This window comes from Heterocephalus glaber, unplaced genomic scaffold (assembly GCF_053883595.1).
Source record: "Heterocephalus glaber isolate CG9 unplaced genomic scaffold, H.glaber_assembly_v1.0 deba00000281, whole genome shotgun sequence".
Lineage (NCBI taxonomy): Eukaryota > Metazoa > Chordata > Mammalia > Rodentia > Bathyergidae > Heterocephalus > Heterocephalus glaber.
This window is the reverse complement of record NW_028258139.1, coordinates 4,911,544-4,935,456: the sequence shown is the minus strand read 5'-3', so window position 1 is coordinate 4,935,456 and position 23,913 is coordinate 4,911,544. Positions and strand designations below refer to the sequence as shown.

At 34.2% G+C, this 23,913-nt stretch overlaps 1 protein-coding gene across 12 annotated transcripts in view; it reads left to right on the top strand.

Moving 5' to 3' along the window:
- Sntg1 (syntrophin gamma 1) overlaps nt 1-23,913 on the top strand; it is an 835,631-nt gene that overhangs the window by 519,890 nt on the left and 291,828 nt on the right. For all 12 annotated transcript variants that reach the window (XM_021248956.2, XM_087185779.1, XM_087185795.1 and 9 more), the window contains one exon: nt 8,131-8,265. In XM_021248956.2, coding sequence (XP_021104615.1) covers nt 8,131-8,265 — 135 coding nt within the window. The remainder of the gene's footprint in view (nt 1-8,130; nt 8,266-23,913) is intronic.

Genomic DNA, 23,913 nt, shown 5'->3' with positions numbered 1-23,913 from the left:
CTATCTTTTTTCACTAAACATGCCTCCTGCAAAGCATTGGGGTCTTTTCACTCTTAAGGCAAAGTATAAATATTCATGGGTTAAAAATATTTTGCTTTTGTTGAAAATGTTGAAAATATTTTGCATTCTATGTGAGTAATTCCTCCACGAAAACAACCATAACTGGATTACCCATGGTAGAGAAAGACAAAACTTTAGTTAACATTTGTGAAGATTTTCGCAAAATGCCATGTATTTCATTCCTAGCATGAATTATAGACTCAATGCTTTATTTTCCTCTGAAGCAAGAGCAAAAATGTCTATTCAAATACAGTTGTTTCAGTGCAAAGTTCTGAATGTTAGAACAGTTCTCTCAGGAAAATAGTAAATTGCTTTTGTATTTTAATGGTACGTCTCCTCTTTGTTTTCTAAATTTTAAGTATATTATACTTCCTACATTTATGGTAGAATTTTTCAAATTACATTACAGTTATTTGTTAACAAACCTCTCTCATATGCTTCACTAAATACTCTAGGGTTAGATTATATAATTATTCATGGTATTAACCCAACATCTATCAGTTCATACATTTTTATTGATTCAACTACTCTTCTAAGCTTAAAATTTAATCAACTAGTTTTAAGTACTTATACTTTTTATTTTCATCAAAATGCTGTCTTCTTTTGAGCAGCATAGCATTCATACCTTGAATCATTGGAATATTTGTGTGAGTGATACCCATGTGGGACCCATTAAGATTTACGTGGTAGAGATGGTTAGTGGTTAAATGCTGTTACAGTGAAACTTACTTTAGACTTCAGAGGCTCATATAAGAGGCCCTAGATCTCCTGTTAAACAAACGGGTTTGATATGTTGAGTTGGCACATCTAGAAGATTCTCTTTGTGATTTAAAAGGTTTATTTTAGAATGGGAATACCACAGATCATCTTATCGCTGTTTCCATGGTAGAAGGTTCTTTTCCTCTTGCAACAAGTTCTTTGAGAATTTTTATCATTTAGACTCAGCAGGAAGCAAAGCGCTTGCAATCTGCTCAGCATAATACTTACATAGTCTACTACACAGTGGCCAATTGGCAGGACACAAGACGCTCTGAATATAGTCAGATGTCTCAGAAGAGGGACCAGAGTCGGAATTTGGCTGATATTTATAGTGGTGAAAGATTTAAGTGGACAGAAACCATAAAGAAAATTTAGTATAACTGTCATTTTTCCATGAAGAAATTGAGAGGTTTTATGAAATGTTAAATGCTGTTTAATTAATTCCTTCAAAGTACAGCTATAAGGTCCAGATTGGAAGTCCTAATAATAAGCTTATCCCTCTTTTTAAAGTACTACATTTCTGGAAATCATATCAAAGTCAAAGACATATTCAATATAATTTGTTTTTCTCTTGACTGGTACTAAGAAACAAAGATGAAAATCTTATAGAAATTCCCATCTGTTCAAGGTAGAATATTGCCCTCCACATGACAGGCAGGTTCCTCTTGGTAAAAAATAGAAGCCTCACCAGATAATTTCCATTTAAAAGCATCTTAATTATCTAATACATAGGCTTTTTAAAAGGAACATGTATTGATTGCAATATTTAAATTTTTGAAAACAAAATGTTGCCGTTCATTAAAGAATGGGCTTTCATAAGTCTAAAACTAAGTGAAATTGAAGATGGAGACTTACAGAACTACAGTATGGAAAGATATAAATTCTAGAAGAAAACCTGTACACATAACCAGACATAATTATGATTATATCTGCTTTTAAAAAGTGTCATCAAATTATTGTATGTGTTCACATAAGCCAATATGTTTTCATTAGTTTAGCTGTTCTTCGTATTTCGTTTTCACATCTATATTCTTTAAAGTATAATGCAGATATTTATGCTATGAAGAAAGTAGTGTGTAATTCTTTTAACACAGTCTTGCACCATCTAGCAGCATTTCAGTTAATGTTATGTTATGTAGTGATGCAATAGGCATCTTAGTATAAAAGTACTGTCATGTTCATATAAAACAATTATCTAAAAATACATTTCTCGGAACTTGTCTCCATTGCCAAGCAATGCATGACTATTTAATATTTTAATAATTAGTGCAGGTATATAATTTAATTCAGCTTTCTATAATAAATTATACTGTATGATTGTGTTTCAATTGTAGAGCAGCTTACATTTGCCCACTGAAATTTCAATAATTTCAGTCTATTAAATAAACTGTCAGTAGACACATTAACAAGAAACAATGTGCAAAATTCACTGTTGTGCAGAAATGCAATATTCATTCACCATGTATGAAACTCAAAGCAAAGGATAGGTAGCTAAAGGTTAAATCTCAGTGGAGAGAGGGAGATGGGGTGTAGGCAATTTAAGAGGGCTAGTAAGTCCTTCTTAGGGTACATATGGGACCAGAAGGACAGACAAAGTTACCCTGCATTTTAACATGGCGTTTGGATTCAGTCTTCCTTCTTGCAACATGAGTTAGTCTTTCTGGTTAATAAAATTTCAGGAAGAAGACAGAAGGCAATAGTGTTCCTGTTTTGACTAATCCAGTCAGAAAGATGCAGTAATTCTACACAATGGCTATGCCTGGGCTGCAAGGGGGAGTATGAAAGGAAGGGCAGAGAGACCTGGAATCTGGGACATCTTCTAAGCCTGTCAGCATTCCAAGCACAAGTCCACAGAGTATCATTTTCTAGCCCCAATACAATCAACAAATGTCAAAAGAAGTTTTACTGTGAACAAACTACTATGATGGGTCATATAGATTAATTATCCTCAGTGATTAAAAGAATAATAGCTTAATATTAAAATATCTTGAAATAAAAATAAATAATGTGATGTAAAACAAAGTATTATTGAAGTCATTACATGTGTTGTCCAAATGTATTACTGATCAGTTTTGGACTGAATATTTATTTAATGAAAGCCTGGAGTTGAAAAAAGTGAGAAATTATCCTCAGAAGGAGTGGTTTCAGAAGGCTTCAAATAAAAAAGAATCTTGTACCAGGACCCAAAAAATGGCTAGAATTTAGATGAGGAAGAGGCCAGGATTAGGAGTAATCCAAGAAAGGGAAAGTAAATGGGAAGATAGAATTTGAAACACCTTGTCTGAAATAATATTTAGTATACTACAGCTACAATAAGGTTCAGTATAATAAATTGCAAATTACTTAAGATTAGAGATAAACAAAAGAAATTGCATTTGACACCTAAATAACAGGAATACCTGCAAGAGTATTTGGAATTTATATTACAGTCTTTACCAGGTTTATTTCATTTGATATTGTAAGTTCTTCATTTCAAGCATACCAGCTACCCACAATGAACATATTCATTATGTACTGCAAGCCTGTACTAATAAGAAGTATCAGAGGCTGTGGGGGGCTGAAAGGAGGAGGAAGCTGAAGGGAAATGTTTGTCACTTACTTACTAAATCAGCGGGGGGACAAACCTCTTGGCTGTGTGAAGAAGAGAAACAATGATTTGATGATCAGTGAGGGCAAAAGTCTTTCTAAACAAGAAACACAATCAAACAACACAACACAAGGACGCTGAACAGGTTCCTGATGTGGGCTGCACCCAGAGGCTGGCAGGATCTAGGGGCCCTGCCTGCCTGGCTATAGGAAGACACTTATTTTGGAATTGCAGGGAAGGTCTATGAATAAAGTGATAACTAATTAAAAAATAGCAAAACAAATAAGTTTCACAAAAACCTACTTTTTATTTTTTGATTAGAATATTAGAACATAACTTTAAAAGGTCTTAACTTTTAAGTAGGATGTAGATGACAGCCTACTTTTTAAAATTTCAATTTAGGTACTCAGTTAAATTCTTTGCAAGTTTAAACCTGAGATTTGATTATGTGATAAAAAGTAAGTTTCTGCAAATTCATAACTACACTTCATTGATTCGGAGAAAACACAGCCGATAAGTAGAATTTTAAGAATATTTCCTTTTAAATTACTAAAGAATGTCATTTTTATTTATTTATTTATTACTTACTTATGTATTTATTTATTTATTTATTTTTGGTACCGGGGTCCTTGTGCAGGCGGTGAAACCACTGAGGTAAATCCCCAGCCTAGAAATGTTATTTTTATTAATTCCTTTTATATAAATCCTCTCCAATATGGAATTTATAAAATCTAGGTGATACCGTTCATCGAGCACAAAAAAACAATATTTGACTTGTATTATTTTTATGAATCATCCTTAAAATTATAAGCTTCATGCATGATTTATAGTAAATTAGTATATTATATGACTCACATACATTTCTCAAATTATGTGTGATGTTATGTATAGCTGACAAAATTTGGAAACAAAGAATTGATAATTGTTGTATTAGTAAAGAAATAGGGCTGGGGATTTAGGTCAGTGGTTCTGGCACCTGCCTTGCAAGCGCAAGGTCCCGAGTTCAATCCAGAAAAAAAAATAATAAAGAAATAAAAATTAGTAATGGCTTATATTTATCCTAAAATTGAGGACTGATAATTGTTCAGGTAACTTTTAATTTGTGATGGTGCCGTACAGACTTGACAGCGAGATTGTTGTAGGAGACTGGAGATCAAACCCACCCTCACCCCATACAGTGTCCTATGACCCCACGTAGCATGGCTTTAGGGGAAAAGATTCTTTTTGTTTCCATTATTTACATTATTTTGATTTCGGGCTGTTCTGTGGTCCCGGGGATCACCTGGTAGGCAAGCATTCTATCACGGAGCTACAACGCTTGCGCCATGAGGATGGTAATGGCCACGTCCTTGTTTGCAGGAAGACTGGGGCAGGCAGCCGTAGTCCGTCTCTGAATGAGAGAAACCAGAGCCAGCGGTAAGGAACACCAGAAGGAGCCCTGTAGCCTGGACTCCGCCCTGTCGTGCCACTCCTCAGCCCCTGCTCCTGTCCTCTGTCAAAGTGCTTGCACTTGCACGGGGTTGCTAGAAAGCACAGCAATTAATAATCTTTGGCACATGCTAAGTATTTGTTATTAGTAAACAGATACAAGGAGTTTGCGGCGACATTCCATTACTGAGGATCCCCATCAAGCCTCATAGCTCCCCCTCATGACTGAGCTCGGAAATTGATTTTTTAAAATCTTTAATCTCCCAGAGGAACTTTGACTCTAATTCTACTGTTCACCAGTCCCCAGCCTTCCCTGCTCAAAGTCTAGGCTTCTGTCAAAAGTAACTACATTTCACCTTCCAATTTCCTCAATTTCTTTTCTTTCCTGTAAGCAACATACTTAGCATAAATGTGAACGTATTATTTTACCATTCACTTTTGGCCAGGGCATATCTGTTCCTTCAAATCCCTGGCACATCGTATGAGGGCTTGGACTCACTTCCTCTTCCAGTTTCTCATCCCACACCCTCTGCCTGCCGGGTCACACAGCCCCACATAAATGGTGCCTTCTTCCTTCTTTCTTCTTCCTTCCACTTCTGTTTTCTTGCCTCCCGTGAGCTCTGCATTTTCATACCTCCTTATCTTTGCTCATTTCCACCTCTTGATTAAAATACCCTTTGTCTCCTCTAATAATCAGTTCCCCAATTTATTTCTGAGACAAACCACACGTTTTGTACCTGCTAACCCTCCTCGAAAATCTCCTTCTCTCAAGAATATTTAATGCTTCTCTCCATGATGTTCTCATATCAGATGCCCATTACATCCTATTTATACTTGTACTTTAAAAATAAGTAGGAATATTTTGAGGTACAGGACTATTGCCTAATTCATATCTGTTTTTCTGTTAATGTTACACAATACTTATAAAAGTAATGAATGTACGAGATTAAATGTATCTTCATGTGCTCTGGCTAAGCCCTTATTGTAGAAATATGTAATTCTATAACCTTTCAAAAATTTTATGTATTTTAATATCAGTTTGTCTCAAGTTCTTCCTGTTTCCTCCAAGCTATAATTTTGGGGGGATGGGGAGCACTTGACTCTAACAAAAATCTACCTCATTCTTTATTTTTTGTAAATCTTGTCCTCTCGGTACCCCAAAGTGAACTATGTTCTGTTTTTCTAGACAACTGTCTAATAATTTGGGGACATTTTACACATCACTCGAGACAGTGCTGGCCTTGGCCACATTGGAAATGAATGGAGAGAGAGCCCTTAAGGCTGTATCTGAGTTTTTAGCCTTTCTCTGAATGATCTGTTGTATCTCTTTGATGTGTAACAAAAATGCACTTCTGGGCTCTCAGGGAAAAGCCCCTCTGTCATCCTGAAGTAAAAACAGCATTATTTGTGACAACTAGGGGGAAAATGTGCCAAAAATATAGTGTACACTGAAAAATCATCAAATGTGCTCAATTACCATCACTTGGCTTTCATGTAGGATTTTACATCTTCACTCTTCATATCACTTACAGTGCCTGCATGTCTACCCCCGCCAAGTTCACATAGTGAGCATGAGAATATTTTCTTATGAAAATGTAGAAAAATAATATTTTATAGTAAGGAAAGTCTAATTTCCTTGTGCTGAAGTATTTTCGTCTACTAGACGTATCCACTTGAATTACACTCTAGAGTAGATTAGTCGGCATGATTTACTGAGCACCTGCTGTGTGCTGCGGCCAGGAATGAAGAAAGAATGCTGTCTTTCACTTAAAGAAGCTTCTATTTTTCCTAAAAACAGCAGACATAACTCTTACAAAATGATTTTAGGCTAATATGTGATTGTATGGGATACTGGGGAATATGGTACATATTGGCACATGGATAAATCAGTTTACAGACTGATCTTTGAAAGCTGCAGTATCTAAATATCTTTCCATCATCAATACCAAAAATTCTTCTAAAGCAACAAATTCCTTGTAATCTCCATGGAAAATTATACCCCAGGAAAAAGCTTGGTATTATTTTCCTGGAACATTACACTCTAAATATTATGGAAAAATACGTATCACAATTTATTTGTCCATTTAGTTCAGAGCATCTAGCTAATTATCAAACAAAAATGTCATTTCTAAAATAGTCATTGCTCCTGATGCCTTTTGGTTCAGAACGAGAGCCAGAGATATTCTGTCTCCAAGGAATTTCCTTTTCTGTCTGTGACAAAGGGGAAGGTTAAATACACTCCCTAGGAAGAATGAATTCATCTGTGTGACTATTACAGCACCAAAGTGATTTGAAAATGACAAGATTCACAGATTTTGGTGATGGCTAAGGTGCTGGTTTAAAGCCTATAGTACACATCCAGAAATTGTTCACAGTCTGCTTTCATAATTCCCAAATATTGTCAAATAATAACATAGATTGAGAAGTAAAAATTTTGGAACTTCAGTTAGGCCCTTTTCTTTTCACTGTGTTCATTTAGGTAGCTCACCTACCCCCTATCCACCTCCCCTCATATGTATCAAATGTGTGTCTGTGTGTACGTGTGTGTGTTTCTGCACATGCAGTTGTGTGTATCAACAATGAGGAGTGATAAAAGAGTAAATGTTATGCAGTATGTTACCAGTTTTAAAGATTTACTTTTACTTCTATTACTGCACGTTTGCAGTACATGATTACATTCATCATGGGGAGATGGTACATGTTCCTTACTCATTTGAATTCTTTTTATATCCTCTTCTCCATTTTTTCCTCTCTCCTCTCTAAATGCTTATGATAGAGACAGAAAATAAATTAGCTCTTGCCTAATCTGGAGCATGTGGAGGGAACAGAAAGGAATAGGAGTATGAGGTATTTTGGGGAGTGAAGTAAACATTCTGATATTGATTACAATAATGGGTGCATTCTTCTGCATATTCTAAAAACACATGAACTATACATTTCAGAGGCTGAATGCTATGGAATGTGAATTGTTTGCCAATAAAGCTATTGTTTTTATATTTAAATATTAAGTATTAAACCAAACTTTCATTGTTATTCAAATGCAACAGTATTTTTCTGGAATCTTATTCTCCAAATGTGTAATTTTCTTAACATAATATTCATTATCTGAATGCTATTTTGCTTAAAATGCTTATACTTTTGGTCTGCACTTATACTGATACATTCAGACCCACAAAAATGCATTTTCCTCAGTTCTAAAATATTATGCGTCATGTTTTGGTGTAAATAGGCCATAAAATTATAAACTAAGAACACCTTCTTTTCTGTTTTGCTTTTTTTTTTTTTTTTGTCTGAAGACAAAGACAGGGATTTGTTTGCTGCAGGATGGTAATCAGGAGCCTTTCAAAATCCGGCTGCACCTAGCCAAAGACATTCTGATCATCCAGGAGCAAGATGTGATATGCGTGTCTGGTGAGCCTTTCTATTCCGGTGTAAGTAGCTCTTCCTTCTGTTGACATTTTTGGTTAATAAAAATATTTATTCAAAGAAAATTCTTAATATGTTTTACTTGCAGAGCCTAAACAGTGGTCCTGCAGTAAGTTTTGTTCACATTGCTAAGTAAGCCATGCCCATTTGTGAGGACCTTGCCAGGTCCACAAGTGTGAGCCCTACTCCACCTTGATGTCTGTGACTCCTACCTGCCTTATGGTGGGGAGTGGCACTTGCATTTTCTGATTATGAGAGTGCGTTCTACCTGCTTACCCAGAAAAGTGGCTGCGAACAATGCATGAAGGTGCCCCCTGCTTTAGTTTTCTCTTGGATGTGGTACAAAGTTGAAACCCATCTCCCTGTGTCCATGAAGCAAAAAGCTCTAGGTAGTAGGCGCTGAACTCAGTGTGAATAATTTTCCCATGGAATTGTATTAGAATGGTTCTGTGGACCTCTTTGATAGAATTATGCATGTTTAGCAATTCCTCTCTCCAATGAGCTAATCTGTGGACATATCATGCTAGTTTTAATCTAGCCTCAGAAAGAACCATACATTTTCATACAAAATTGATTGGTGTACTTAGTATCATGGAAGCACAGCTGTGGAAAACTTCCTTAGGTGAGATTAGATTTTATTTGATAAAAAGATTTTACCCTAAAACAGAATAAACTGTAGAGGTTACCATTTGTTATATAATATCATTAAACACATCATTGCAACAATGTTGCCATATGTGATTTCCGAAAAATAATTCCAGAACATTTTGAACACTCTGCTCTTTTGAGTCCCTATATATCTGCAGCTATTTAGCATGAAGATTTAATTTGTTCCTTGCTAACAGACTTACCTTGCAGTGTTCAGCTGGTGGTGAATAATGCTGAACTGAAGTTTACACATCACTTCTTAGTAACACCCTGTGGGAGTCACACAAGGTCCTAAATCAGTGGACCTGTGCTAACTAAAGATAATGGGCATTTTGCAGACTGCTTTGTCACAGACCATTTAAATCATCCTGAATCATGGGCTTGGATGTCAAGGCTGATTAAAATGTTCCCATGGGATTGCCCTTTCTTCTCCTTGGTTAATAACAAAAGAGTGATCCATTTCTTTCCTCTCTCTCTCTCTTTCTCTCTCTCTCTCCCTCCCTCCCTCCCTCTTCCCTCTTCTTTTTTTCAGAGAAAAGGTATAATTCATACAATGCTCTGGAATAAATATATCACATATGCCTGAGATCAGTAAAATATAATTGTAAATTTTAGTATTTCAACATGCAACAATAGTATTGATTTCAAACTTTTCAAGAAAAATAGGTAAAATACATAGACCCACATTCTTTTGAAGGAGGAAATTTTTCATGGCAATGTCAACAAATGCAAAAAAAACATTTTATACTGTTCAACACCTATTAATAAGCACTTTCAACAAAATATAAATAATATTTATGTGACAACAAGGTCTTACCAATAACTTTATAATTCACACCAAATATTCTTTCCAAAGTCAACACCTGCATCCTTTCTACTCAAAAAGATTTTTTGGATATTCTAGCTTGTACAGCAATTCAGAACATGAATATAAAACAGCATAACAATTGTAAAGGAACAGATAATACTATATTATTTCTAGATTTTATTATGTAAGCAGAGAAAAGTAGGATAACACACAAATTTAGCAAAGTTGCTGGAAATAGGCACATCCCAGTTTCTATAACTAACAAGCTATTGGAAAATGAAATAAAAATAAATTTACAATTCATCAAAAGTATAACATATTTGGGGATAAATTTAACAAAATATATATATGATATCTATCCTGAAAATTATAAAACCATGATGAAATAATTTAAATAAATGAATGTGTTAAACGAGGCCCAGGGATTTAGCTCAGTGGTTCCACCACCTGCCTTGCAAGCACAAGGACCCGAGTTTGATCCCCAGTACCAAAAAAAAAAAAAAAAAAGGATGTGTTAAATGAAATAAACAAATAAATGGCGAACTATAACATGATCATGAATTGAAGATTCAACGTTGATGAGCTGTCCTATGTCCTCCTATACCAAAACCAGTCAAAGCACTCACGCAGATATGTACAAGCAGTTTATAAAATTTATATGGAAATTCAAAATATTTATAATAGCCAAAAGCATACTGACTATGGAGAGAATATTGCAGTGTTTGTGTTTCCTGATTTCAGAGCTTACTATAAGATTCCAATAATAAAGTCTGTGATGTCATAAATATAAACGTGTATCAGTGTAACATCGTAGGTAGTCCAGAAATAGAACCAAATTTGTCAGCTGAGTTTTTTATTATCATGAAATATATATAACATAAAATTCACTATTTTAGCCATTTTGAAGTTCTTTGGTAGAGTTCATTCTGGTTCTTGTATAGTCACCACCATCTCTTTCCAGAATTTGTATCATTTCATTTTGATACTGTGAACTTAATAATTAATAACTTCTCATGTCCTCTCAGCATCAAACTTTTTGTCTCTATATATTGACTATTCTAGGCAACTTGTACAGGTGAACCATGAAATATTTGATCATTTATATCTGGGTTATTTTACTTAGCATAATTGTTTTCAAAGTTTAACCATGTTGATGCCTGTATCAGAATTTCATTCCTTTTTAAGGCAAATAAATATTTTATTGTATGGACATTATATTTTGTTTATCCATTCACCCAATAGTGGAATTTTGTTTTATTTTAACCTTTTAATTAATCTTGGAACAAGCATGAATACCTATTTAAGTCTCAACTTTCAGTTCTTTTTGCATAAGTCCAAAAGTGAAATTCCTGAATAGAACAGTAACTCTTCATATTTTTTTTTCATGAACCACCATACTATTTTCTACAGTAGCTTCACCACTTTATATCCTAGCAAACAATATACAAGTATTCCAGTTTCTGTACATTCCATGCCAAACCTCTTATTTATGTAATTTTGGTAATAGATATACAAATTGGTGTGGTGTTGGATCTCATTGTGGTTTTCAATTACATTCCCTTGCTTGTTAGTAGAACATTATTTTACATATTTACTATTTTATATTTCTTCTTTTGAGAAATATCTTTTCATGTCCTTTGCTCATTTTCAATTAAGTTGATTGCTTTTTTGGAGTGGAGTTGCAAAAATTGTTTGTCTATTTTGTGTAGTAATCTCTTATCAGACGTATGATTTGTGTTTTTTCCAAACATATAAATTGGCTCTTTACTTTAATATTGTCCATTGATGCACAAAAGGTTTTAGTTTTGATTAAATCATGTTGGTTTATTTTTCATCTAATAGCTGTATCTTTTGTGCTGCATCCAAGAAATTATTTTCAAATTCAATATTATTGATATTTCTCCTATATTTTCTTCTACATTTATCGTTTTAACTCTTACTTGTAGGTTATTCATCCATTTTCAGTAAATGTTTGTATGGTATAGGTAAGTGTACAGTTTAATTTGTTTGGTTTTCTTAATAACGTTTACATCTTGGAGACCTTGTCAAAAAACATTTATCAAGCATGTAAGGTTGTAGTTCTGTGGCCTATATTGTATAGTCCCTTGGTTTACATATTTATCTTTATGTTTGGAACACACTATTTTTTGTTTTGTTTGTATTGTAGCTTTATAACAAATTTTGAAATCAGGAAGTATATGACATTGAGCTTTGTTTGTTTCCAAATTGTTTTGACTAATTGGGGTTCCTCGAGATTCTTTTAGAATGAACATTTCTACTTTTGCAAAAACTACTATTACAGTTTTAGTAGGAATTGCATTCTATCTGTAGATCACTCTGAGTAGTGTGAACATCTTAGCAATTTTAAGCTAAAATAATACATGAACATGGGATATCTTTCCACTATTTTGTGTCCTTTACTTTCTTTTAGCGATATCTTATAGTTTTTAATGTATAATTCTTTCACTTCCTTTGTTAATTCATTAGTGTTGTAATCTTTTAGATTATATTGTTATGAAACTGAGCTCTTAAATTATTTGGATTATTTGTTATGAGAATTCTAATTGAATCTTGCATGTTGATTTTGTATCTTGGTACCTTGATGAATTTAGTAGTTTTAATAGGTTTTGTAGAATATTTGAGTTTTCCTACATATATGAGCTTGTTATCTGTAAACAGAAATAATTTCACTTTTTCTTATCCCCCTTTGATGCCTTTTCTTTTTTTTGCCTAATTATTCTGACTAGGATTTTTCATAATACGTAGAACAGAAGTGATAAAAGCAGACATTTTTGTCTTGGTACTGATGTTAGAGGAAAAGCTTCCAGTCTGTCTCCTTTGAGTATGATGGTTCTGTGAGTTTTCATATCTGTTCTTCATTATGGTTAGGTAGTTGTCTTCTATTCCTTGTTTGTTGGTTGTTGAAATAGTGATAGTGTTCAGCTCTGTCATGAACAGGTATGAGATTTTGGCAGATGCTTCTTTCTGCATCAATTGAGATAATTATGTGTGCTGTTGTTTTCTTCTGTTTTACAGCCCATTACTCTTTAGCTACAAATGCTTCCTGGGACCTTCTCCCCTCTGAAACTCTACCATCTAGGTCTGCATCTGGGGAAGCCCTCTTGTAAAAAGGAATGTAGCGCACTGCACTCTCAAATTTCCAGGCCTTTTCTGGGAGCACTCTCTATGTCTGGTTTTTAAAACGTTTCACTGGTAGAAGTCCTCAAATACCTCCCCATTGAAAAGCAGATCTCCTTTGAGCCTGGCCCTCAACATATATTGCCTTCTTTTATTGTCACAATGTATTGTTCATGCGCTCTCTCTGCAGTGATAGCTTCACTTGTCACCGCATTATAGGAGCTTGAAAGAGTAGGGAATTAAGGCTGTAATAATTATCGAACATTTAAGGGAGGGAGGAATTAAACTCCATCAGGCTGAAATATCCTAGAGAAGGTGGAGTATCAGTTTTTCTTACACCATTAAAAAAGAGAGGAAGCTGATACAGTGGACCTTAGCGTTATGACTGGCCTAACATATGAACCCCTTGGGTTGCGACCGGGACTTTAGTTTACGTTATAACCAAAGTCTTGAATTACAACCTGAATGCCAGCCACTTGTGCTTCCAGACGGCCTCAAATACAGATTTAACCCTTAAAGGGTTCTGGAAGGAACATTACAACGTTCTTTCATATGTGGAGTTTATTGAGAAATTCTGGACCAGTGTCTCTCTAAGGACACTGAGATATGTCTGGAAGAAAGTGTGGCCTAAAATTATACAGGAGAGACTTTGAAGACTGTGTAGAGGAGCCTGAATATTTGATTGACCAACTTGAGTTACAATCATCCTTCCATAAATGGATTGAATTTATAAGTGAAGGGTCTACTTAATGAACTCAATCAGTTCCCAAGGGCTGGTTGTATGTCAATTTGGTTGTAAGTCAATACAGTTGAGATATGGATGTTTACCTGGGCAAATGAATCTTCTATTAACCTAATTAACCCAAGATGTTTGTATATTAGGCCGGTCATAACTTGAAGGTCCACTGTATTTATGTTTCCACACTCATCCCCTTAGCTGAAGACTACATGTAGAATTTTCATCACTGGAAACATCTGGCATGTTCATCTCAGGCTCAGAGAAGACACTTGGCAGTGTAACTCCTAGGTGGCAACAGGGCAGTCCTGGGCTGCAGAGTTAGTGGTAGGCATGACAATTTCTCCACATCATAACCAGAGGTGGGGCAGTGGACCTGGGACTTAGCATTGACACTCTGATTATGGAATACAGATACTGGGACATGAAGCCAAGTGAAAGACTTGCTCAGAGGATCAAGGCACTGAACCAAGCAGTTGTAGAATTCAAGACGGCCATCATGTCAGGACAAGCAGACTAGAATCAGCTTGGCATCCAGGCTGGGTGAACCCCTTAGCTCCTTACTCTGAAGTCCTTAACATATGCTAAGACTGAGCTTAGCTGCAGGATTCCAGAATTGAATATTCATGGTACATGTATGAGGGGGTATCTGTGAGAAGGCAGGACACTTATTCGGAGTGTAACGGACACCTGAGACAAGATTTAACTTCATGTCTGGAGTTAGGGAGCAATACTAGTCCAGGGGTCAGCACATAAACACTACAACCTGATGAAATTTGTTGGCAAACAGTATGGAGCTGAGTTCTGGGAACACCATCAGTGTGAATTCATAATGAAAGTCACTTACCATAGACCTCTATTAAGTGCTGAGCTTAACCCTGCTCAGCACTCCCTCCCTGGGGAATCTAGGGGTTCACAACAGATTTCAAGCAGAGTCTGAGAGGCATGCAGAGATGGGGCAGGGGAAAGATACTCAGCACATTTAATACATCTGACATTTTTATTCAGTTATGTGCAGAAAATCTTATAAAATATTCATCATCTGGAAAAGCATGTAAACATTTTTAGTTGCCAGAGACATCTAGAGAGTTAAAGCTGGGCTATCCCCAGGATTCACTTTGACTTCTACCAGAAAAGAAAAGGCTACATTTTCCCCTCAGTGTTTTTCATTAGCTAGTTTATAGGAAGACTCCGTGATTTATTCAGAGATTATGCAATTGAAGTTTTAGCCTTGAGATCATATCAGATAAAATCTATTCTATCTACGATCATTTAAAAACAGTATCAGAATGTAGACAGCAATGATTCATGATCCTTAGGTGCAGATAATAGAGTGACTGTTGATCAAAATGATGAATAACATTTGTCGGACAGGTATGTTAAAGCATCCGTTAACATAAGAGACCACAATACTCTCCCCTTGGAGCTCAGAAATCAAATATCTAGTTCCTATCCTTGTGAACAATTTACCACACTAAGGCAGCAATATCGGTTACTGTCCTGATAGTATCATTCCTTTCCATGTACCCTGTAAAAGGATTAAATTTAATCTATACTAGTTTTAAATATTAACAAGAATATTTTTAGAAGGCTAATGGGGACAAAATCAATGCAAAATGACTATGTATTTCAACTTGGAGAGTCCAGCCTCAAAAGTATTGCTAGTAAAAGGTAAGAAAATATTGGAGATTAAATTCCAGACATGACAGGACTACCAGATAGTGTCAACATGGTCAATCCCTCAGCAGAGTTTTTGCCGGCATTATTAGACTTAAGAATCAACACAACAACTTTCTCCAATCCTTTCTTGTGGAAGAACATGTGCAATTAGTAGTTTCTGTGGTGTATGTCTTGAAGACAACAGTGAGAGGATATCTGCTTTTAATCTTGAGGTGTGCACTAGATTCCTCACCAGTGTGACTGGAAGCTTCTTTTACCTTTGCTGAAATTCACCAACACAGCAATCAGAGTTTGTACACATGTGCATCGCAACACACACATTATATATGTTTTCAGAGTTTATAAATGGAATTCTATATGCCAGTTATTACCTTTTAAAATTTTAATAGGTTGTATATATTATATTTTGTTTTAAAATATTGAATTGGCAAAGTGGTCATATACTATTTAACACTAAAACAATTTTTGAAAAAACAGGTCATTAGCCGATTTTGTTCTTTGTGAACACTGCAGAGTATACTTATACAAACTGAACTGGCAACAGCATTATTAGGTTACATAGTCTCATGAAGTCATTTATCTGTATATAGTGTGTTATTGAGGAAAAGGTTCCTAGCTGCCACAAGACTATACTGAGGATGTAAAGCCTGATGATTTGCTGTATGCATCCGTTGTTTCCTGATTATCACTCAGGAAGTACATTATTTCTGAAGATCCTGTTCATCTTATAACTGAAGATTATCTAGCTTTGGATACCCTAAGTTTCATTTTACCTTTAACATAATTTTAATATGAGATTTTCTCTTTTCATTAAAAACATATTATTGACAGCTTTTTAACATGGGCCAAAATATCATCCACTGGTCATTGCCATTTATTTACAAATATCCAAATGTTGTCAAAATTTATTATATTGATCATAGGCACAATTTCTGGAATATAATTATCAAAGAATTAAACATATTTTTTAAATATATGATTCAAATACTTGAATAAACAGAACAAATCATCACTGTAGTTATTCAATTGTTCTTATAATTTTAAAATCCTATTATTTCTATATCTAAATAATTTTTTAAAAAGAATTCATTTGCATAGGGAAAACAGTATCTAATTCTTGACCTATTATTATATATCATTGGTTATAGGCATAGGTATTAAATCCTAAAATGTAAATAAGTTTTCCCATGTCTTCTGTGGCTCCACATTCTAAATGAAAATTCCTCAAAATAATCAGACAAAGTAGAGATGTTGGAATTAGACTTTTTCTGCTCCAGACTATTTCGTTTACTTCTTCAGTAATCTCAGATTTCTTATAAATAACTGAGAATAAAACTTCTATTTGTTTACATGTAAATCATACAAATTAAGATAATAGTTACCTATCTTATGGGTAATTAATAACAAATGATTTAAAGTGTGTAAAAAGGTACATACTAAGAGCTCAAAATTATATTTTTATTAACATGAACCCTAATACAGTGTGGGTATATATAGATGTGGTAACAGCATAGAAGGAAGACGTCTAAATCAGGTGCTGATCCCCAAGAGATGTAGTTCAGGTTCTATATCTTAATTATTATGTAGAATTTGTCAGGTCTATATGGGTAGGGGATAGCCTAAGCAGAAATGTGTGGAAATTTACCAAGTTGTGAAGGCTGTACAGTCATCAAGGATTGTGAGCGTTGCTTGTGGGTTACAGTGGGATAGGATGTAAGGTTTAGGTACAGTAGACTGGTAGGCTCTCATGTCACCTATGTAGGCAAATATTTGAAGAAGATCAGGTTATCAGAGGAGTAAGATGAAGGTTGAATTGACACATATTCAGTTAGTGTTGCTCATTAGAACTCCATTTGCACAATTCTCATAGCATGATACATGTGAGGCTCAAAACAAATATGCAAAGCAACATTGGCTTCCCAGGCTTGCAGGTAAGTGGAGTCTCTACTGAACCTATTCTTATTTTTCTCTTCATGCCTGAGAAGACATTTATTATTATTCTCTGTTGTCGTGTTCCCTTCTTCCAAAAGATCATGAGACCTTGGAAAGTGTGGGATGTGTATCAGTCTTTCCTGTAGCCTCTGCACTGCACACTGCACGTACACAGCAGCAACCTTTGGATAGCATTTAATGGGATTGATAGTGAGGGGATGAGTTGTCTCATAGAAAGGTTTTAATTTGAAAAGAAAGAAAACTAATTGCCTAGAAGGGTGAACTGAAGAGGAGGCAGCCTTTCATACTATTGTCTTCTAGTCTCAGTCTGCTCCATTAAATACTATTTCAGAGGTGTGGAGAAGCCAGGAGCCAGATCAGAATAGTTTGAGCAGCACATGAAATATTACGTGCTGAGTCCTCAAGAGAAGGATGACAGAAGAATGTGAGTACAGAGGAAATTTGAAGCAGCTGTGTTCATCCTCATGTGTTTTTTTGTTGTGTTTTGTTTTGGGCTTTTTGTTGTTTTTTTTCCACTGTGTAATCATTGACCATGGGAAGTGACCAAGAAACATCATGGAAAGGAAAGGAGGAGCAAAATACCATTTAAGAAGAATTAACTAGACTTAGGAAAAGTGACACCAAAATCTAAGTTTTTCCTCATTATAGAAACTCTTAGCAGCTAATGACAACAATAATACATAGAAATCATTTCAGGACAGCAGAATTGTCAATGTTGTTTTAATTTGTATTTGTCAAATGACCAGTAAATGTTGAATATTTTTCATTTATTTATTTGCTGTTGGTACTTATTCATCTGAGCAATGTCTGTTCATTTCAGATACCCATTTTTGGATTGGGTCTTTAAATTTAGAGGGTCTTTTTAAAAATTCTTTATATATTTTACATGATGGCCCTTTGTCTAAGGAATAACTGGTATCAAATTTTCTCTTATTCTATACCACGTTGCTGGTTTCTTTTGCTGTGCAAAAGTTTTTAATGTGATATGATCCCTGTAGTTGATTCTTTGCAATATTTCCTGTGTGACTGGAGTTTTGTTCATAAATTCTTTTCCTACACCCATGCCTTCTAGAGTTTTATCTATTCTATCTTTAAGCAGATCGAGTGTTTCTGTTTTTATATTTAGATCTTTGAACCATTTTGATTTTAGTTTAGTGCTGGTGAGAGACATGGGTCTAGCTTTAATCTTTGGCATGTGGAAAGCCAGTTTTCTCGCACTATTTATTAAAGAGGCTATCATTCTTCCAGTGAAAGTGTTTGGCCCCTTTATAAAAGATAAGGTAGCTTAGTGTGCTTGGAGTTGTTCCCAGATCTTTTATTCTTTTCCATTGGTTTGCTATTTTGGTCATTATCATGATGTTTTTTATCATGGAAACTTCACAGTTTAACTTTGAATAGAGGATTATGATGCCCCCTGCCTTGCCTTTGTTGCCCAGAATTGCTCTTGCTATTCTATGTCTTTTCTGGTTCCATGTGAATTTAAGGACTGTTTTCTCTGATTCTGTAAGGAATGCTATTGGTATTTTTATTGGGATTGCATTAAATCTGTATAAAAGTTTTGGCAATATGGCCATTTTCACTATATTGGTTCTGCCTATCCAAGAACAGGGAATATATTTCTATTTTCTGATATCCTTTTCAATCTCCTTTTTCAGAGTACTGTAGTTTTATATGTATAGGTCTTTCACTTACTTTGTTAGATTGGTTCCTAAATATTTTAATCTCCTTAATGGTATAGTGAATAGTGTTGTTTCCCTAATTTCTCTCTCAGTGAATTTGTTATTCATGTACAAGAATACTATTGATTTTTGAGTGTTGAGTTTGTATCCTTTTATGCTCTTGAATTTGATTATTAATTCTAGGAATCTTTTGGTGAAGTTTTTGGAGTCTTTTGTGTAGAGTATCATGTCATCTGCAAATAATGATAATTTAACTTCTTCCTTTCCTATCCATGTTCATTTTATTTCTGTTTCTAGTGTAATTTCTCTGGCTAATATTTCCAGAACTATTTGAATAGGAATGGTGATAGTGTGTACCCTTGTCCTATTCCTGATTTTAAAGTGAAATCATTCAGTTTTTGTCTATTTATTATGATGTTGGCTGTTGGTTTGTCATAAATGGCCTTTTTCCAATCAAGATAAAGTCTTTCTCTTCTAATTTTCTTTAGGGTTTTTATCATGAATGTGTGCTGGATGTTGTCAAATGTTTTTGCTGAATCTGTTAAGATGATCATATGGTTTTTGTCCTTGGTTCTGTTAATATAGTGTATTACATTTATTGATTTGCATATGTTGAACCATCACTGCATCCCTGGCATGAATCCTACTTGGTCAAGGTGTACAATCTTTTTGATCTTTTTTTTTGCTACATTCTGTTTACCGGTATCTTATTGAGGATTTTAGTATCTATGTTCATTAAGAAGATTGGCCTGTAGTTCTTGTTTTTTGGTTAGCTCCTTCTCTGGCTTTAATAACAGGGTAATGCTTGCTTCCAGCAATGAGTTTGGGAATGCTACTTCCTTTCTAATTTAATTGAAAAGTTTGATGAGTAGAGTCACTCATTAGCTCTCTTCTAATGTTCTTGTAGAATTCAGCAATGATTCTATCAGGACCTGGGATTTTCTTTGTTGGTAGTTTTTTTTTTTTTTTTCTCTTGAATTTCATTGACTGATATTGGGTTATTTAAATTTTTATATCTTCTTGATTCAGCTTTGGCAATTCACTACATATTGTTAAGGGAACAATCAAGAGGCAGAGATAACAATCATAAATGTGTATGCACCAAATACTGGTGCACCCAACTATAAAAAAAAAAAACCAGCACTAATGGATATGAAAAATCAGATAAGCACTAATATAATTGTAATGAGAGACCTCAATACTCCGCTGCCACAAAGAGACAGGTCAGCTAGACAAAAATCAACAAAGAGGGCCGGGGATTTAGCTCAATGGTTCCCCTGCCTATCTTGAAAGCACAAGTTCCTGAGTTCGATCCCCAGTTACCACCTCCCCCCCAAAAAAGAAAATCAACAAAGAAATATCAGAACTGAACCAAACTTTTGAACAAATGGACTTATATCTACAGAGTGTTCCACCCAATAACAGAATAGAAATTCTTCTCAGCAGCACAGGGAGTTTTCTCCAAAATAGATCACACACTAGCACATAGAAAATGCTTAAGTAAATGCAATGAATTGGAATTATCCCATGCATATTTTCAGATCATAGTGAAATGAAATTGGAAATCAATGGCAAAAGAAACCACAAAATTTATATAAACACATGGAAATTAAATAACACCCTCCTGAACAAACAGTGAGTCACAGAAGAAATTAAACAGTTTTTACAATTAAACAGTAGTACTAAGATGACATACCAGAACTTATGAGGCATTATGAAAGGCAGTCCTACCAGAGAAATTTATAGCAATGAATTCTCACAATAGAAAATCGGAATGAGCTCAAATAAATAACCTAATGTGGAGCCTCAGGGTTCTAGAAAAAGAAGACCAAGTCAAGCCCAAAGCACATATGAGGGAGGAAATTATAAAGATCAGAGCAGAAATTAATGCAATTGGACTAAAAAAGTACCAATACAAATAGTAAATGTATTAAATAATTGGCTTAATTTTTAAAAAAATATTTTCTCCTTTCTAAATCAGTAAAAAGTCCCTCTTTCAGTATTTAATGTAAAAACTAAAGAAGTTTTGTGTTCAGTCCATGTCATTATGATTGATATTAATTGCCAGATATATTGCTAACATTTACTGGTCTTTAGATATTAAATAAAATCGACAAACCCATAGTCAGTCTTACCATAAAAGGAAAGAAAAGACCCAACATCCATGCAATTAGTCACTAAAAGGGCAAAATCACAATGGACCTACCAAAATCCAGAAGATCGTCAATACCTACTTTGAGAACCTGTATTCCAATAAGATAGAAAACTCAAGAGAAATGGACAGATCCTTAGGTACAACTCAGATATTCTGAAACTAATTCATCTTTGAAGATGAGAGGGCACAAATCAGACAATCTTATTTCAAACTGTGTATCAATTTATATTTACAAAATCTTAGGGAAATTTACTTTGAGTCTTCCATTCAGAGCCAACTTCAAGATGAACAAGTTTTCTACTACAGCTCATTGGGCACTAGGACTGATTTTCATATGCACACACTAAAAGAACTATATGTGCAGTAACTACAATGTCATTCCTTACCTTCCTGGGTCCCATGACTGGGGGTCATATGTGCAGAAACTTCTTATCCCTGGACTTCTAAATTTTTTCATCATTCATGACAATGGAGATATTTTTCTTAACCTCCTGGCTACACATTTAGCATATAGTTGTTTATTTATTTTGTCCATAATTTTATTATATGCAGCCTTAAAAAAAATTTCAGTATATTTGATTGAAAACAACATCAGAGCAATGTGTGTGTGTGTGTGTGTGTGTGTGTGTGTGTGTGTGTGTTAGAAGTTGGTTATTCTTTGGTGGTTTGGAAAGAAAAACTATCAGCTCTGAAATGAAACAAGCTTGGTTTCTAATTTCAGCCTTCCTATTTGTTAACCTTTCTGACCCTATGTAAGTTAGTTGCCTTCACTCAATTTTGTTTCTCATGAGTGAAAAGTGGAATACAACTCATTTACATCCTTCATTGTGACAAAATTAAATGAGATTACACATTACCTTGGTGACTCCTAGAGAGTATCAAAGTTGCTTCTCTTCTTTTCCCACTCTGCTTTTTAAATATTCATATGTGTTTTTCTTATTTCCATAGCATTATTTGGGGTCATAAATGTTTGCTAAAATAATCAATGAAATGCTGATCTGGATATTTGTTTTTTTCTTTAATTTGTTCTGCCTAAAATTTTGAATGATTTTCCTGGATGAGCAATTTGATCTAGATAAACAATTTTTCTGCATAAAATAAGAAAACAAACCTCTGACCTCAAAAGAATCTTCCATGAGTGAAGAAATGCTTTCTAAATGCCATGAAGTTTCATTATTGCTTATGAATCAGACTCTCTATGATACTAATATAGAAAAGTCTAAGGCTATTCTAAACATTATAGATTTATAAATTTTCACATTGTTTCTGTAGAGAATCATTTCAGTTAAATATATAGTACTTAAGTGAGATTAAGTAGGATCTGATAAGCTAAAACTTTCACTTTTCTGAAAATAAAGAATCAAGTAACACTCATGTAAATTAAATACATAAAATAAGAACCAAGATATATCATGTAGAGGTACAAATTCTCAATGATGAATGCCATCATATTGTATATCTAATGTATCAATAAACTTAATGCATAAAGTAAAATAAATATAATTCATATAAACATTAATATAGAAGAAATAAAACATTTTGGAAAAATTGGTCATTTTTGTTAATAATGTATTTGTACATTCTTCCATGGAGCAACTTCATCAATCACTTTGGTACCAGAGATAGAAAAGCTCAATTTAAAAAAAATATATATTTTTTTCTCCTTTCTAAATCAGTAAAAAGTCCCTCTTTCAGTATTTAATGTAAAAACTAAAGAAGTTTTGTGTTCAGTCCATGTCATTATGATTGATATTAATTGCCAGATATATTGCTAATATTTACTGGGAGCAGGATAAAAAGTCTATTTTAAGTTTTAAAATAAATTTGTGTGAATTTGGAGTCAACGAAGCCCAGAGTTTAAATGTATATTTTAAGTTTCAGAGATTAAGAAGGGAACACAGATTGATCATACTTAGTCCAAAAACCTGAAATCCATAATCTCCAAATCTGTAAATTTATAAACACCAACATAATGCCTCAAATGTTTCAGATTTTAAAAGATTTCAGATTTCAATTTGGAATTAGGAATGGTCAATCATACAAAGTCTGTAAATATATTCCACATTTTGAAAACATCTGAAATCTGAAACACTCTGTTCCCATACATTTCAAATAAGGGATACTCAACCTGTTATTAAAAGTTACCTTCAATAAATTGATTATTGTAAATAAACTGAGACTTTGAATGCATTGAAAATAGTAACAATGGTGATGGGTGATTATAAGGAGAGTAAAATATTGGCAGTCATGAATAATTAAATAGCCACAAAAGGTCAAGTTTTCTTTGTAGATTAATATTTGCATCGTTACAATGTCAAATTTTTAAAATAATTTCAGATGGTACTTTGCTCCTTCACATCTGTGATAGTCAAATGTATTTCACACTTTTATAACTGACTTTTTCACTGTACATTAATCCAGTGACAATCTGTGGTTTGTGAGATGGTCCATTTCCACACTAAATATTCCTAGAGTGCTATGGAGATTTTGTGGATATCTATACATGTGCCTGAAACAATTTTATAGTTCCTTAGGATTTATTCCATTCTAAAATGCTGTTAACTCCATCAATTTCCTGTCCTTTGGATCCACATGAACAATATAGTAAAGTTCTAGGAAAAACAAATCTGAATACTTGAGACATTATACATAAGAGAATGAATTGTGCAACAAGCACAATTCAACAGGATTTATTTAGTTTCCTTTGTGCCTTTCAACACCATTTCTAATAAATGAGGTTTTTGATCATCTAAAATTTAACCTTGCATTGGTTTATGATTGATACTCAAATTTACAGTATAATCTAGATCAATTATTTTAGATTTATTTCAAATCACTATTACGTATGTATCATTT